The following is an 18,094-nucleotide window of genomic DNA, read 5'->3' on the forward strand; positions in this document are numbered from 1 at the left end:
TCCCTTCTTACTTCCTCTCAATTTCTCTTTCACTTGTTCAAGGTTTTTAAGAGGGCTTTTGGAGTGATTTGGGGTAGGAAAGCAATCTAAGGCATCCTAAGGGTAAAGAAAAATCAAGCAAACCAAGAGAAAGGAAGTGTGCTAGTGAGATCTCTCCATATCAAGGTAAGTAAATCCAAACCCAAGTGGAGATTTGAGAATTTCTTGATTAGGGTTTTAATAGCAATTATGTATGTATGTTGTATACATGTATATGCTATGTTATTGAGTCTCAAATGGAGATTATTATTGCTTTGTGATTGTTCATACATTTCAATATGAGAAATGAGATGTGGGTTGGAAAGGTAGTTTGAGATGGAATTGAAGGATATTGAGAAATCCTTTTGGAAATGTTATTCTTTGGCAGGAATTATGGCTATCGAGGGAGTTTTCTCCCATTTTGGATGGTTAGAGAAAGACATAGAATATTGTTATAGTAGAGTTTTATATGCACTTGAGTTGTTTGATGAAATGCCTAATAGGGGTTTGAGTATGAGTAGTGAACCTTAATTCTTGCAACATTGCATGTTGGCATTTCATAAGTGCATTAGTGGAGATGAACCATCCATATGCATTACTGTGCATTGAGAAGTGACTTAGGAAAGTGTAGAAAACTTTGTGATGCACTTGCTCTATGAGTAGAGAACTTGTGAATGCTACTACTCTAAGGATAGAGAGAATGAGAAGTGTTAGAGTAAAGTGAATGAGAAGGTTATTAGAAGGGTTGATGCTTTGTGATCGTCACTCGATAGTATTAGAAAGGGTTGATGCTTGTGATGTCACCCGCTAGTTATTAGAAAGGGTTGATGCTTTGTGATCGTCACCCGATAGTTATTAGAAAGGGTTGATGCTTGTGATTGTCACGATAGTTATAGAAACGGGTTGATGCTTTGGATCGTCGCCCGAAAGTCATGAGAAACGGGTAGGTGTCTGTGATCTCCATCCGATAGTTATGGAAAACCGATGGTGCTTTGTGATCCCCACTCGGTAGTCATTAAGAGCGGGTTGGTGTTGTGTGAACTCCACCCAACAGTCATGGAGAGTGTGAGGCGCTGTGTGAACACCATCCGGCCGTACCTCCGGTAAGATGAGGCCATGACGTTTAGTAGAAAACAATAGAAAGAAAGTGTGAGGAAAGAATTAAGAGAAATACTTACGGGGATAGATAGATAGAGGGTTTACTTACTGAGCATTAATTTGTGTCACCCCGTTATTTTCCTTTGTGGATGCAGGATCTAGGTGATGATGCAGTCGGAGGGGCGTCGCAAGCGAGGAGCAATGCTACACTGTTTCCCCGTTTTTGTCTTTTTAAATGGCATTTTTTAAATAATGCTCTTTGTGTATAAAAGACTTAGTACATATAAAAAAAGAAGTTTTGGGCCCATTTTCTATTATATTATGCATGCATTGTACTAGTTTACAGCAGTTGTTACAGTTATTCTGTGCATATCTTCATGATTGATGCATTTAATTACTAAGAGGCCTACTAGTGGATTATTTGTTGCAATCTACTGCTAAGTTTGATATCAAATCCGTAATTGTTTGACTCTCTAACTTGTGAAGCAATTAGGGTTAATAATTTGCTGCTTCAGGAATTGTAATCTTAGGAGAACACTCAACTAAATTAAATACAACCGCTTGAGTTTGTGTTGTTTCGCTTCATCGATTTCTCAATTCTTAAGGCTGCCACTAGATTAATCTTGAGCGCTTGTCTAAGGTTGTTTAGTGGTAAGATTTAAGATCGCTTGTTTTAATTAATTACAATTAAGGAGAGATAGGAAAATAGTTCCAACAGGTGATATTCAGTTATGAATTGATTTACTTTTGCATCAATGATCAGTTGTAAGATTCGATGGTGGATGTTGTGGAGACCAGTTTGTTATTTAACTGATTTTTTATTTGAATTGTTTTGTTTTTCCTGAGAATTGTTTTCTGTTTTTACTTAAAACCCCCTAGCCTTTTCACATAATCGAAAATTTGGCTGACACTCTTCGTGGGATCGACCTTGCTTACCCTCTTTACAGTTCAGTAGTTAGGTTAGGAAGGTTTTTAATCTTGGGTGCCTACGACAGCACAAGATTTTGGCGCCGTTGCCGGGGAGCGATTCTAGTTGATTTTTGTTTTGTGTTTTTGTGATTTTATATTGCATTTTTGTTATTTATTTTATTTTTTTATTTTGTAGACAAGAAAAAAAAAAAAAACTGTGAACAGTAATACTATTATGGATGAATAGTAATACTATTCATAAGGAAAATTTTAGTTAAGTTAGAAGTGCTGCGAGTACCCGTTTCGAAGAAAAACAAATTTGAGCAACACTAGAAAAATTCTAGCCCCGCCCTCTTGAGGCCAAATTCGAATGTTTTAATATGGTTTTTGGCGTTTTCGTGATTCTAGCCATTTTATTTATTTATTTTTTAATTTTCTAGTTAGTTTTCATTTTTTGTCATTTATTCTAATTCTTTATGAGGTTTTTGTTGTATGACCAGATCCTCTCATCTTGGTGATTTAACATTCGATCCAGAAATTGAGAGACTTTGCGCAGGGTGGGAAGGAAGCTCGGAGAAATTCCGAGGAAAGCAATTTGGCTTTGATTCCCAATTTGCTAGCAACTCTGATTAAGAAGAGGAGGACGTCATGGCTAGAAATCGAACTTTGAAAGAGTGCGCCCCTAATTTGAATCAAGCACCTTTATGCAAAACGTTTCCTGTTTTAGATGCTGCTATTACTTTTGAATTAAAATCTGGACTAATACATCTCTTGCCCACTTTTATGGCCTTGCAGGTGAAGATCCGACAAGCATTTAAAGGAGCTTAATGTGGTTTGTACGAGTATGAAACCTACGAGGGTGATGAAGAGCAAATTAAATTAAGAGCTTTTCGTTTCTTTGAGGGTGCAACTAAGGATTGGCTTTATTATCTACCCTCGGAACTATAACCACATGGAACGAGATGAAGAGTATTTCTAGAGAAATATTTCAGCTTCGAGGGCAGCCAACATCCAAAGAACTTTGTCGGTAAGGTAGCATAATGGAGAGTCCCTACATGAATACTGGGAACGCTTTAAGAAATTGTGTGCAAGCTGCCCCATCTCAGATTAGTGAGCAGCTAATATCCAGTATTCTATGAGGGCCTTACATACACTAATAGAGCATGATTAATGCTGCAAGTGGAGGAGCTTTGGTGGATAAAACTCTAAGGCCGCGAGAAACTGTTGTACGGCCAATTCTCAACAGTTTAGCAGTAGGCTTGACCTTCCATCTAGGTGTGATAATGAGGTAAATATTTCTTCCTAGAACAACAAATCTCGAGTCTAACTTCTCTTGTTGTCAAATGGCGTAGGTAACATGCAAATAGTGAAGGTTATGTAATTTGTTGGTAGTAGGGCATCCAACTGATATGTGCCCAACTCTTCAAGAGGAGCCTGTTGAGCGTGAATGCAGCAGTTGGTTTTCCTGGAACCGTAAAGGAAGTATGATCTTATTCGAGCACATATAACCCTGGATGGAGGGATACCCCAATCTTGGCTATGGGAATCCACAAGTGAATCAGCACCACCCTCAAAACTGCCCAAATTACCAACAGTACCAGCAGCCATACCCCCTAGACAACAACCGAACCAAACTGCTAATTCGGTATGTCTTTAGAAGAATTTTTAAGTCTCTTGCTACTAACACATTGTAATTTCAACAGGAGACAGGGCCAGTGTTCAAAGTTTGGAGAATCCTATAGGGCAGATGGCAACCACAATCAGTAAGTTGGAGGCGCAAAGTTCGGGGAAATTACTTTCTCAACGGTGGTAAATCCAAGAGAAAATGTAAGTGCGATATCGTTTTGAGAAGTGGTAAAGAGGTTGAGATTCCAATAAAGGCAGCCCTGCATCGTAGAAGGGAGAAAAGGAGAAAGACGTCATTGTAGACAAGAACGTTCCCAACGACGATGGCGTTCCTAAAAGTAAGTTTCCACCTCTGTCCGATTATAAACCGGTACCATCGTTTCCTCAAGCTTTGGCAGAATCTAGAAAAGATGAGCAGAACAGAGATATATATGAGACTTTTCGTAGATGCAAGGTAAATATTCCACTCTTAAATGCTATTAACAAGTACTTCGTTATGACTAATTCTTGAAAGATTTACACACTTAAGAGGAAACAGAAACTAAGGGTGTGAAAGTGAGAGTAGGAGAGAATGTTTCTGCAGTGATTCAGAGAAAACTTCCAGCGAAGTGCAAAGTCCAGGTATGTTTACTATCCCTTGTACGATAGGTAACACTAGGTTTGAGAAGGCCATGATAGATTTAAGAGCTTCTATAAATGTCATGCCATATTCTATTATATACTTTGAAACTTGAGCCTTTGAATAAAACTGGTGTTATGATTCAATTAGCTGATAGATCTAATCCTATCCTAAGGGTGTAGTTGAGGATATTCTGGTACAAGTTAAGACTTAGTTTTCCCCACTGATTTTTATGTGCCTGTATGGAAAATGGTGATCAAACTGCTCATATTTTGTTAGGAGACCCTTCTTAAAAACATCCAAGACTAAGATAGATGTTCATAGTGGCATACTTACCATGGAATTTGATGGTGAACTTGTCAAGTTAATATATGATGCCATGAAATCATCGATGATGATGATGATGATCATGTTTATTCTATTGATGTGGTTGATTCTTTAGCACAGGATTTTTGAACTTGATGGAAAAGATGGATTGGGAGTTGCCATTAGTAAGTATATTGAGGAGAGAATCAGGAATTAGCGTTGAGTATTGATTTGCAGGAAACTGTTGCAGCATTGCATGATTTTCTGAAGTTACAGCAGTAGGTAACATTCCTTATATTGCATTACCAATTTCTAACGAGAGGCCTTTACCCTCTGTTTTGCAGGACCATTCCAGATTTGAAGCCTCTCCCTAGTTACCTCAAGAAGTGTTCCTTGGAAACGGAAGAATGTACTTAGTGCATCGCAAGAAGAAAAGCTTGAGTCGAGCAACGACAATAAACAAAGGCGCTGTGGGAGGCAACCCAAGGGAGTTTTTTTTCTTATTCTCGCATTTTAAATTTTGATGTTTTGCCTTTTCTTGCATTTCATCTTACATGGGGACAATGTCAGTTTTAAGTGGGGGAGGGAATTTAGGTGTATTTAATTTGTCAATAAAAAAAAAAAAAAAAAAAGATAGGAGTTGTTTTTAGGAAGGTTTATATGCTTAAGTACAGTCTTGAACGTTTAGTGATGCTGAAATAACAACTTGACTTGTGTTGTTGAGCATATTCCTTGATTTAGGATGTAAAAATATTTCATAAAAATAGGTAATCAAATTGAATCTTTGAAGTTTGAAACGATATGTCTTGATAAGTTGTGTAAACTTGGTGACGAAGCATGATTGAGGAGTGTATAACAACCCTTAGAAAGAAAAAAAAATTGTTTCTCTTAAGCTAGTCCTAAATTTGGGTTTAAGCAAATAGGAAAAAGAAAAGAAAGGTATGTGGTGAGTCGAGATGGAGCGTAAACGCACTCACTCATAACACAAACATGAAATGAGATGGAGCATAAAATGCACTCATTCTTTTTCAAAACAGAAAAAAAAATAAAAAATAAAAAAATAATATATCCTAGTTTGCTACCCAATTTTTAGTAGTAAAGAGAAACAGTTGAGGAAAAAGTTGAGAGGGGAGTTACATGAATTGGTGTGATTAGTTTTCTTGTTTGCATTGAGATTAAGAGTAATGTGGAAGATGATGAAGAGAGATGAAGTCATTAACTCTACTTTATTTTATTCTGCTGCTTCCTAAGTTAGGTATGAATATGCATGGATTAAATATTGTTGCTTATGCATCATGTTGGTGTTCTGGATATGACTTGGATGATGGTGCTCTGGATATGACTTGAGATAGTGTTTGTTTGAATTAGTTTGCCCAAGGACGTGCAAAAGCTAAGTGTGGGGGAATTTGATGAGAATGCAAAATGTCATATTTACCCCCTTAATGTCTAGTCTTTTATACTTATTTGCTGCCTAAATATACTCATTATTATTACTTTGATTTAGGATGCAAATGGAGGCGTTAATTGCAAAACGGATTAATTAAGTGAATTCGGATAGTTTCAACATTGTTTCGTAATCTGGGCATAACTCTCTCATTCAAGCTCTGATTGAGATGATTCGAAATTCTGTGGAACGCTAAGAAAGAGATCTACAACTTTCAGGTTTTGAGTTTGGAGAGTACTTGCTGAATCAGGTTTAATCGAGCTTGAAGTTTTTGCTTCTGCACTGGACGTTCTGGAACATTCTGCCTTGTCATGCAATTCAAATAGGCAGATTTTTGTTGGAAGATTTGAAGACCTATTGCACAAAATTACAGCTGGACACACCATTTCCTATTTGTATTAAGACTTTATTTTATTCCATTAATTAGATTAGGATAAATGTTATTTTAGGATAGTAGAATATTTTTAGGAGATTTGTGGAATTCAAATACTTGAATTGATAGTTTAAAAGGAGAGAGATCAGATTGAGGACACACACACGCCTCTCTTCTCTTCTCGGAATTTTCTTTCTTTTGGAGTTTTTGTTATGGCCATGAGTGGCTGATTTTTTGTAACTGGTCGAAGGAAACGGAGACCTCGGAATCAACCAACTATGAGACTAATCTATTTTATTTTAGTGTTCAATTTTCGTGTTTGAGTAGAATGTTATTCTGTGCATATCTTCATGATTGATGCATTTAATTACTAGGAGGCCTACTAGTGGATATTTGTTGCAATCTATTGCTAAGTTTGATATCAAATCAGTAATTGTTTGATCCCTCTAACTGTGAAGCAATTAGGGTTAATAAATTGCTGCGTCAAGAATAGTAATCTAAGAAGAACACTCAACTAAATTAAATACAACCGCTTGAGTTTGTGTTGTTTAGCTTGATCGATTTCTCAAATTCTAAGGCTGCCACTAAATTAAATCTTGAGCGCTTGTCTAGGGTTGTTTAGTGGTAAGATTATAAGTCGCTTGTTTCTTAATTAATTCAAATTAAGGAGAGATAGGAAAATAGTTCCAATGGTGAATATTCAGGTATGAATGATTTAATTTTGCATCATGATCAGTTGTAAGATTCCGATGGTGGATGTTGACTGAGAAAGTTTCATTGTATTAATTGATTTCGATTTGAATTGTTTTGTTTTTTTGTTTTTGCTAAGATTGTTTTGTTTTACTCAAAACCCCCCAGCCTTGTTCACATCATTGAAAATTCGGCTAGACACTCTTCGTGGGACACCCTTGTTTACCCTGTTTACAGTTCAGTAGTTAGGTTAGGAAGGTTTTTAATCTTGGTTGCCTACGACAGCACACCAGTTATGATTTTGATTTAGTTGTTTAGGTTGTTGGGTTGTGTTTGATGTAATGCAAGTTGAAAGTAGTGAAATTGTTAAAAATTTGTTCTGGGTATGAGGATCGATTGTAGGTGGAGATGATTGAAAATGTGTTCTGGGTATGATGAATCGCTTAAGCGATCTGGTAGGTCTGGTAATGCAGTAGATAGATCGCTTAAGCGATCAGGTATGCAGCAGATAGATCGCTAGCGATCAGGTATGCAGCAGATAGTCACTTAAGGATCTAGTAAAAGTCTGGTGTATAGGAGTAGATCGCTTAAGCGATCAGTAATGGCATAAGATCGCTTGAACGGTACAGCAGACCATATAAGCAACTGTGCAGATTCTTTTTAAATATTTGAACCCTTAGTACATCATTTAAGATTTTTTTTCTTGCATATAGGTAGTTGGATTCATTATACATGACAAGTTGTTTTGGGTGTTGAATATTTTGGTGAGTAGGTGGAGGAAGAAAGTAGCTGGAAGTGGATTGGGAAGAGTAAAGAAGTTATACCAATTGCTGTGAGCACAGAGGTTAGTTTTGATGAGTTGATTGATGAAATAATTAGAAGAGGTAATTTGAGTTGCTCGCGTAGTGATATAGTTGCGAAGTATGTTTTAAGCAGAGTTCCTGAACATTATAAGGTACCTCCTACTATATTAAAGTCGGAAGAAAGTGTGAAGTTATATATGATTGATGTGGCCGATAATGGTTCGAGGCCGATTTTAAGGGTTTCTTTTCTAGAAAAACCCTTGGAAGTTGGTTCAAAGGAAGGGGATAACGAGGAAGTAAGCGGAGATTTGCCTGGTTTTAATTTGAACTACGAGGCCATTGATTTGTTAGTTGAAATATCAAGAGTAGACGGTGAATTGGGTGGTGAGGAGGACACTGTAAAAGAGGTTGGTGATGGGGGGCAGAATAAAAATGTTGAGGAGGAGGACCCTGTAGATGTTGCCACAGATGTAGAGATTCCTTTAAATACAGATTATGCAGAAGGCGTAGATTGTGAGGAAGAGAACACTATGGTCATTTATGTAGGTTCAGAGGGGGCAATTGAAGGTAGTAGTGAATCAGCTCATGCTTTTACAGATGGATCGGAGTTGCGCATAGGGTATTTATTTGACAACAAAGAGGAAGTGGTGAGGAAGCTAAAACTTGTTGCCGTGAGAGGTAATTTTGAGTTCATCACCAAAAATTCAAATGCATTGGCTCTGACGGTTGCATGTCATGACCGAAAGTGCAAGTGGCAGGTTTATTATAGAAGTTTGTCGGAGTCTGAAAAATTTATTCTTAGCACATATACCAATGAGCACAGTTGTGGTTTGGGACATATTTCAGGTGAGCATCGACAAGCATCCGCTGATGTTATTGGACAATTTGTCAAAAGTCAATTCGTTGAAGGGAAAGGTCCATCTCCTAAAGATATTCAGAGACATGTGCGCACAGAGTTGGGATGTGCTGTTAGTTACTGGAAATGCTGGAAAGTGAGACAACATGCACAAGATTTTGTGAAGGGCACGCCAGAGCACGGGTACGCAGTATTATAAGCGTACCGTTATATGCTTGAGTTGACAAACCAAGGTAGCAAGACGACTTTGAAGTGGGACAAGAATATGATGTTTAAATATTTTTTTATTGCTGACGGTTCTACTATAAGGGGTTTTGTAAACATGAGAAAGGTGTTGGCTGTTGATGGTTGCTTTCTGACGGGAAAGTATGAAGGTACATTGTTGGTGGCCACTGCACAAGACAGCGAGAATCACACATATCCTGTTGCATGGTGTGTGGTTGACTCTGAGAATGATAAGTCATGGACTTGGTTTTTTCGGTAATTATGTACGATAGTGCCTGATAGTGGCGAGTTGAGCATAATATCTGATAGGCACAACTCTATAAAGAAGGGGATTGCCACTATTTACCGTCAAGCACATCACGGATTCTATATGAGGCACCTTGGTGAGAACATAAAACAAAAGTTTAAGTGTGCTGGCCTCCTTCAGACATACTACATGGCAGCAAAAGCTTATCGAGTTGATGAGTTCGAGGAGCACTTCCAGCAAATCCGAATCAAGGATGATAGAGTTGCTAAGTATCTTGAGCATGATATTGGTTTCGAACGATGGAGTAGAGCTTACTTTCCTAGAAAAAGGTTTGATGTCATGACCACGAATATAGCAGAGTCTATAAATTCAAAATTTTGTTAATAGAAAGAGAGTTTCCAATAGTTGCACTTTTTGATGCAATCCAGAGGACATTGTCAAAGTGGTTCCATGAGAATCGTACGGAGTCAGATAATTTTACTACAACCCTTGTTCCGTCAGCTGAAAAATTATTGCGAGAATGTATGGAACTGTCAAATGTATTTTTTGCCTATCCTCTTAATTCTCAAGAGTTCACTGTGCGCAGCTATGGCCCGGATGCCCTAGTTAACCTTGTTAGTAAAACTTGCAGCTGTAAAGTGCTTGACATTCAACGTTTACCTTGTCCTCGTGCACTAGCAGCACTGAAACACCAACAAAAGCCGGATTTTGGTTCAAGAATTTACATAGAACTTTGCTCCCCTCTCTATATGGAAGATCACTACATGCTAGCTTATTCAAAAACAATATATCCAGTGCCTCCAGAAGAGTAGTGGGTAGTGCCACTAGAGTTGGCTAACATTATCATCCATCTACCATTCAAGAAGACAGTAAAGGGGAGAAAAAGAGTTAAACGTATTCCATCAACCTCTGAGGTTCCCCGGAAGATAAATAAGTGCTCAATTTGCAAGCAACCTGGCCACAAGAGAAGCAGTTGCCAGAAGTAATCACATATAGATCCTGAAATTAGGTTTGAAGAAGGATGAAATTCAGGGAGTTGCGAAGGCCAACCGTTGATGAGTTATTGTTTTCAATTATTAATGTTATAAATTTTATTGTTACCTTTAATAAATCATTCTTTATATTTCTTGTTACATGGCCTAAATATTTGTTGGTGATTTTAGTTTGGAATTAGGTTGTCAAATTGAGGAGAAAGTATGGAATTAATATGTGTTGGTAATTTTAGTTTGTCAAAATTTAGGATAAAAGCTGGAAAAGTATATATTGCCCATGATCGCTTAAGCGACTATGTATACCGCTTAAACGACAAAGGGTTTTTCAAACACGATCGCTTAATCGACCAAGACAAAAAGACAACAATCGCTTAAGCGATATCTCGGATCGCTTAAGTGATCATGCACCTGGGCAGATTTGATTCTGCCAATCACATGATTGCTTAAGCGATCCACGATCGCTTAATCGACCAAGTGAAAAAGAAAAGAATCGCGTAAGTGATATCTACGATCGCTTAAGCGACCTAGTGTAAACAAAGTTCCTTTTAGTACGATCACTTAATCGAGCAATGAAAAATTTTAAAATTTAACAAATACACCCCCACCTACCCAACTTCCCAGATTCCGACCACCACCGTCGGAATCCTATCGGGAAAAGGCGTTACAACGCATAGCAGTCAGATCAGGTTGATAGGGCGTCGATATGGCCTTTTCCGACCAGATCGACCACGGATGTGGCCGGAAAAGGCCAGATCACTGCCAGATCTGGCCGTCGACGGACGGAAAAGTTGACATCTAGCCATCTGTGATGGCCAAATATATGGCCGTCGTTGACTATCAACGTCGACCATTTCTTTGAAAGTCAATGACGGCTAGATATCTGGCGGGAAAAGGCCATATCTGTGAATTATCGGCCACTTCCGATCGTTTGTAGCCGTCATGGTGCCAGAATCTGGGAAGTTGGGTGGGTGGAGGTGTTTTTGTTACTTTTTAAACTTTTTAAGGCGGTATTAATGAAATTAATTCAGTTAATGGGTCTAAAATTTATTAAAAAAATACTAACATTTCCTAAATAATAAAACAAAGAAATATTTTGGGAATAGGATTTGTAATATTTATGGGAATATTCAACCAAACGCATCCTTTATGTTCTGAACAAAGAAGAAGAACATATGTTCACTAAGATTCCATGGTTACCTTTGAAATATAATAATGGTCATGGTCCACTGAACGAATCGTAAACCCCATATGTTTTGCATAGACGTAAACATTCTACACCTTATATGTTTTATATTGACATAAAAGAACTATATGTTTAATATAAATATAATAACGGTCATAGTCCACCGAACGAATCATAAACCCTATATGTTTAGCATAGACGTAAACAGTCTACACCTTACATGTTTCATACTGATGTTAAAGAACTATATGTTTAATATAAATATAATAACGGTCATAGTCCACTGAACACCTTTGCAAACCCTATATGTTTAGCATAGCGTTAATCGGTAACTGATGCTCTGAAATACAATAAATAATATCCGAATACATAGGATCACTTAAGCGATCCTCTTTATTTACACAGTCGGTTAAGAGATCCGTCTGTATCGCTTAAGTGATTCTTTGCTTTTACTCTGGTCGATTAAGCGATCCGTCTGTATCACTTAAGTGATTTTTTGCTTTTACTCTTGGTCGCTTAAGCGATCTTGTCCGAGGCAGAATGAATATCTGCCCAGATCTATGATCGCTTAAGCGATCTTATGTATCGCTTAAGCGATTCTTCCTAAACGAGTCTCTGTCGCTTAAGTGATTTGGGATCACTTAAGCGATCTTGGCCAAGGTAGAATGAACATCTGCCCAGATGGGTAATCACTTAAGCGATCTTATGTATCACTTAAACGATGCTTCGTAATAGACTCTTGGTCGCTTAAGCGATTTGAGATCGCTTAAGCGATCATATCTGGAAAAGTCTTGGTCGTTTAAGAGATATATGTGGTCGGTCATATACGTAATTGTTTGGTACCATGCCATTCTTTAAGTTAATTAATTTCGAAATGATTGTGATTGGGAAATATTTGTACAAATTCATCACAAATCAAAATATAAGAGACATCAATGTAACCTGTTTATCGAAACACAAAATAAAACATAGGCATGGGATGCGGCAAATATCAAAATATATGGACAAACTAACCATTAGCCCCAACTGTGGTGAATCAAATAATCACACCAGTACATCACAAGTTGTAGTGATACACAAAATGAAACAAAACGCTAAAAAACCATTATCCAACTTGGGTGAAGCAAACCATCACACCATACATAGTAAATTCAAACTGCTAATGAGATATCTTATATGGACAAAAAAAATTATCTCCCAAATGTCAGATCCAATTCTTTACAATGATTCTGCAGGCACAAGGCTTTTGGCTGCCGCAAGAAGAGCCACGGCACAAGAATTTCCTATACACTGCCTTTAATTTACTTTTTGATGCCAAAGAGTTTAATATCACTAACACCTTTGCACAATCCCTTTATTGCAGATGCCTCCTCCTGCTAACCAGCCTTTGAGAAGTTTTCAAATTCTGTTGCCAGCAACCTTTCTGAGATCATTGTTTGGTACCATGCCTTCCCAGCAGCCTTTATTACAGATGCCTCCTCTTGCCAACCAGCCTTTGAGAAGTTTCCTCTCATTATTTGCTAGGAACTTGCAAAATTATCCGACACGTCAACTTTTGTAAATAAAAAAAACACGTAAAAAAGTTACAGAGTGGGTAGGTGAGAAGTTCACTCAGTCCGTGTCTTTCGGTAAAGCTCCATATAAGCATGACACCTACAACATCAGCACCACAACCCAAGTGTCAACATCAGCATCACACAAACTACAAAATTCAAAGTCCAACTTTCATACCTTTTTATTGGGTTCTGCTTACTCAAAACGGATCCATCTTCCCATGGAAGCAGTCGACAGCCTAGCCCTCCTGACAGTCTCTCATTGTTTCGTCATTCAACCTGTCCATCGGGGTGTTGGTCATGTCGAACTCAATAAATTTCAGGGCATATGCCCCACTTTCAGCACTACAATAGGAAGAAGACATTAGCATTAGAATAAACGTATAGAACAATTGTATTATTAAGTTAGTTTTATACAAAATTTACCTTGACTCATTTATTGGGCTGGTAGAGTGCTTAATTGGCCACTTTTCGGTTAGTAATTGATCACCCAAGTGCCCAAACATCTCGTTGTCACGCAACAGCCGCGGGAACAACCTGGACAGTGGCTCCAACTCGACCTCTAACTACTTGTTTTGACAAAAAGTGGGGTTGCAGTCAAGGATCTTCAGCAACCCCTCCTCTAGATGCGTAACAACTGCTATCCAGTGCATCTCTTTGACGAGGATGATGCAGTACACTCTTTTAACAAAGGCCCAACCGTGGCCATATTTGGGCCGATCCCCCGTATATACTGCATAATTCTATCATCAAAATGAAAATCATCAGGGATGCAGTCCAACTGTATTGGGGCCATGCAGTCCAACTGTATTGGGGCCAATCTTTTTCACTTCGGTCCTTTTGCTGCACCACTAGCAATGACATTTTTAATTAAAGTGCGATATGCCAAAACAAGCGTTTGGCCAAACGCCACATCGATGATGGCATAGTCAGGATACAACAAATCACCATCAGTAGTCTGTTGTAGCCTTATCAGTGCCAATATCTCATCGATGTGCTATATCAAATAAAAACAACAAGATAAGCATGGAAAACATAGGCAAAAATAAGGAAAATTAATCGAAAATAACTCACCGAGTCCTCAAGCCATGTGCCTATTGTCAACAACTTCTCAAACCATTCCCGGGGATAATCCCCTGTCTTACACTTTATATGGTCATTACTTCCTAATCCATTGTAATAGGCATAAAAGAGTTTTTTCTTTTCCTTTATTGGCCTCTACAAATCGACATTTGAGTCCAATTTCCCTTGCCCACTTCCTCCCCTTTCCTCCATTTTTACATCCCCGCTTCCTTCGCCTCCCACCTCGCCCTCCTCCATTATCACCACCCCACTGCCTCCACCAACCTCCTCAATGTCCTCCATTTCTAGTTCTTCCTCCATTTGTTTCTTAATTTTCTTTTTCTTTACCTGTGTCACTACCATGTAAGGCAATTTCACAAACTTGCTCTTTCAGCTCTCTCTTTTCAAGCCAATTTGCACTTCAACCACCTTTAATTCTCCACCAACTTTCTCTTCCATTGTACCAACTTTCGCCTCCACTGTACCAACTTTCTCTCCCAGCTTATCCACTTTCTCCTCCACCCTTTTCATGCACTCTTCCATCTTGTCAAACCTTGCATAAACGGCTGTTGTAAAACTCTAAAAAAGGAAGTTTATGAGGTAAAAAACCTAATTCTCCAAACGACGATGTCTCGCCAAAGCGGTACTTGTTGAACCGGTTTGCTAAGGCATACGAACCTCTTCCTCCATCTTCCTCCCTCTTCTCCTCCTCATCCTCGGGCCTCCCGCCCATTAGAGCTTCATAATCCTCAGCATTGATGACGTTGTCAAGCAATGGCCCTGCAACTGCCGTCACATGCGTGACCCCTTTTAGGTCCCGCATCAGGCGGTCTATCTGTTCATCCCTTTCATCCTCCATTGCTTTGAAAGATGTGACATAGTCCTCTTTTGCTTTATCCCCAATAGCGGTGAGAAAGGGACGGACAACTCCCTGCAATAAGAAACAAAATCAATCAGATTGAAGCAAAATAAAAAAGCAACTGCATATTCAAAAGCTTAATCCTTTAATCTTACCCCAGCCGCTTGAATCTCAATCTCTATTTGGCCGTAATCCGAATGGTTACACTTCCCGACATGCCACTGCAACATCCTAGGAAATTGCTGTTGCACATCCAAACTATTGCTTCTCTCCCCCCCCCCCCCCCCCCTCGCCTTAGCGAAGACAGGGATGGCCTCGTACATCCAAGCCTACATTGTAAAAAAACAGTCCATGTCATTATTCAAACACACATATTATAAAAAATATAACAGAGAACTATTAATATTTACCTGCATTGCCCATGGGAAGCCAAACAAATTATACGTGCTTGGTTTAGCCTTCCCGCCCCATTCAGCATGCTTTAACGCCATGTCTGGTTTTTTCAGGCTCTTGATGGTTCGCTCAAATGATATCCATCCCCACGGATAAGAATTAAAGAACTCCAAGTCGCTTGCAAACAATAACCAATCTTTCTCAATAGCTTTTGTTGAGTCACCAGCCAATAAGATAGAATGTTAAAACAATAGCAAGCACACTTTTACCTTCTCTCCATCATTAAACCGAACTGTTTTTAGCCTCTCCTCTAAAACGTGTCCTATAATAGACTTTGCACCCTACAAAACCTTATTACACAACCTTATAGCTCCCGGACTCATCCTTATTGTGTCTGCCTCCGCCTTATTTGGCACTTCCCTACATCCTAGCCCGTCACCACGGCATACTCCATCATCCCAAACCATAGTGGCTTTTCGTCCACCAAGAACCACATTTCATTTTTTTTGTTGCATTTTATTGAGTGCATCAACATGTAATGCACTCCTTGCCCCCAAAATGCCTTTTTCCAATTTGTTCTGATTCTTAAAAACTGATCGAAACAAGTACGACCGAAATCTCTTTCACCACCCGTCATTCCAGCTAAAATTGCCCTTATTCTATCAAAAACATCCCAACTCGACCTCACCGTCACCCTTGCAGGGAAGTAGGGTACCTTCTCACTTATAGGCTCTAACTCATAGTCTCTATAGTTTACGGTCCGCACAATCTGCACAATCGATATAAACAAAATGTCAGCAACAAAAGTAAACCAAAACAACTAATAAACAAAATATCAGCAACAAAAAATTACCACTGTAGTCGCTTAAGCGATTTCGGATCGCTTAAGAGATCTTGACTCTGCCTCGTGCAAGATCGCTTAAGCGATCTGAAATCGCTTAAGCGACCAAGAGTAAACACTCATGATCGCTTAAGCGATCATGAGTGCGATCATGAGTAAAACAGATTAATCGCTTAAGCGATACAAATGATCGCTTAAGTGACAGTACAAGCAATATTCCCAAACAACGTACCCTTTCTTCGCCGGCCTCCTCCTCGTCACCTGAATCCTCGGACGACTCCTCCTGGCCTGAATTCTCGCCAGAATCCTCCTCCTGGCTAGAATCCTCCTCGTCTTCAGAATCGTTTGCAGGTTCTTCCCTCTGTTCTTGTGCCGCCGGCGTCTCCTCTGTGTGTGGACTACCTTCACTAATCGGATGATCCACCGGAGCAGCCATTGAACTGCTTGTACCACCGAAATCTAGGATTCGAAGTGGTGTTGGGTTTTCCTCCTCATTGTGAGTGTCAGCCATGGTTTTGGATTGAATTTGGTGTCAAAGTTTGTAGATCGGAAATGTGGACTATATTGCCGAAAATCGCACAGATTTCATTTAGGGTTAAGGAAATTGATTTTAGGGTTCAACAAATAGATCGAAAATCATGACTCTATCGCCAAAAATTGCGATTGTATTCGGTTTAGGGTTCAAGAAATTGATTTAGGGTACAAATTTGCAGGTGTTCGATTGGAAAAAATCACATCTCCCTTTGGTTGAAGATATCTCTTTTTGCCCTAATGAATTTCGATTAAGCGAGGTGAATAGTGGGGCTTGTTTTGGGAAATTTCAAATTTTAAAAACTTTCATTATTTCTGATTCGGCCCACATATGTTTTAATCTTTTCATTTTAACCCATTTTACGTGTTTAATTAATCCTAACTATGCCACGTCATCTTCTTTAAATTAAAAAAAAATGAAAAACAGTTTTAAGGCCATTTTCTTAAATCGAAACTTGGGATGGCCAGGCAGCTAAATTTTCTCCCCAAAAGGTGTTGTTATTGTTATATTATTATTATTATTATTATTATTATTATTATTATTCTTTATTCTCCATTTCTACTAATAGCTCTTTAGCTATAAAATTAAATTAAAACATTCTATGATCGAACTTTAGTTTTGATTAATTCTTTGTTTAATTTTCTTATTTCGTGTAAATAATTTGAAATTGTTCAATTGAGAACTCTTACCGACTTCATATCAGTAGTTGAATTTCTAATTTCTTAAGGTTGTTTTACGGAGCATATTAGAAATGAATATGTTTGAATTTTGAGTAGTGTATAGATGTTTTATGGGCTTATGTTGTGCAATTAGGTTGAGTTTTATGTAGAATGAGTGGTAGAGTTTTAAGTTTGATAAGTAAATTGAACTATAAATTTTAGGAAGAGAAATTGGGTGGGATTTTATGAATATATGTTCTACATTTTAACAGTATAATCAGCAATTAGAGTAAAGTTTGTTGTTTGTTGTTTGTGTTATGAATTTTATGATGTTAACATCAGCCTCTTAAAATTATAAGTTTGTTGTTTGTGTTCTGATGTTAACATCAGCCTCTTAAAATTATTTTTCTTTTTCAAATAAGTGAAGGCTCATTACATTAGTTTTTCGGGTGTAGGTTACTCTTCATGTTTTTTATGATTAACACAATAAATTATGTGGATCGTGGTGCGATAGCAAGCAATGGTGTCAATGGGAGTCTCGGGACGTGTGATGACAAAGGAATATGCACTTCCGGTAGTGGGATTCAGTTAAGAGTTACTTCTGGTTTTTATTATGTATTGTAGTAATTGTTTGCTTCGTATCCCTTTTGAAGGTAATATTGGAAATCCCATCTTGAAAGCATGTTTAGTGTTGATAAATCCTTGTATCACATTTATCCCATATGGTAAGTTTTCATCTAAACTGAATTTTAAAGCAACTAGTAGGTTTTGCATTCAAAATTCGTTAGTAATGTCACGGGAGAAGA

At 38.3% G+C, this 18,094-nt stretch overlaps 1 protein-coding gene across 1 annotated transcript; it reads right to left on the bottom strand.

Annotated features, from left to right (window-relative positions):
* Window positions 1-15,498: 15,498 nt before the first annotated feature.
* Window positions 15,499-16,533, bottom strand: LOC116121577 (major centromere autoantigen B-like). The gene is made up of 3 exons (XM_031407532.1): window positions 16,330-16,533; window positions 15,972-16,025; window positions 15,499-15,597 (listed from the first exon to the last, which is right to left on the bottom strand). The coding sequence occupies exons 1-3, from the start codon at window positions 16,531-16,533 to the stop codon at window positions 15,499-15,501; spliced, it is 357 nt and encodes a 118-aa protein (XP_031263392.1).
* Window positions 16,534-18,094: the final 1,561 nt, after the last annotated feature.

Source organism: Pistacia vera, unplaced genomic scaffold, assembly GCF_008641045.1.
Source record: "Pistacia vera cultivar Batoury unplaced genomic scaffold, PisVer_v2 Contig995, whole genome shotgun sequence".
Lineage (NCBI taxonomy): Eukaryota > Viridiplantae > Streptophyta > Magnoliopsida > Sapindales > Anacardiaceae > Pistacia > Pistacia vera.

Coding starts and splice junctions, on each gene's coding strand:
- LOC116121577 (XM_031407532.1), bottom strand. CDS start 16,533: ATGGCTGCTCCGGTGGATCATCCGATTAGTGAAGGTAGTCCACACACA. Junction 16,026..16,329: donor AGGAGGCCGGCGAAGAAAGG/GTACGTTGTTTG, acceptor TCGATTGTGCAG/ATTGTGCGGACCGTAAACTA. Junction 15,598..15,971: donor TAGAGCCTATAAGTGAGAAG/GTACCCTACTTC, acceptor AAGGTTTTGTAG/GGTGCAAAGTCTATTATAGG.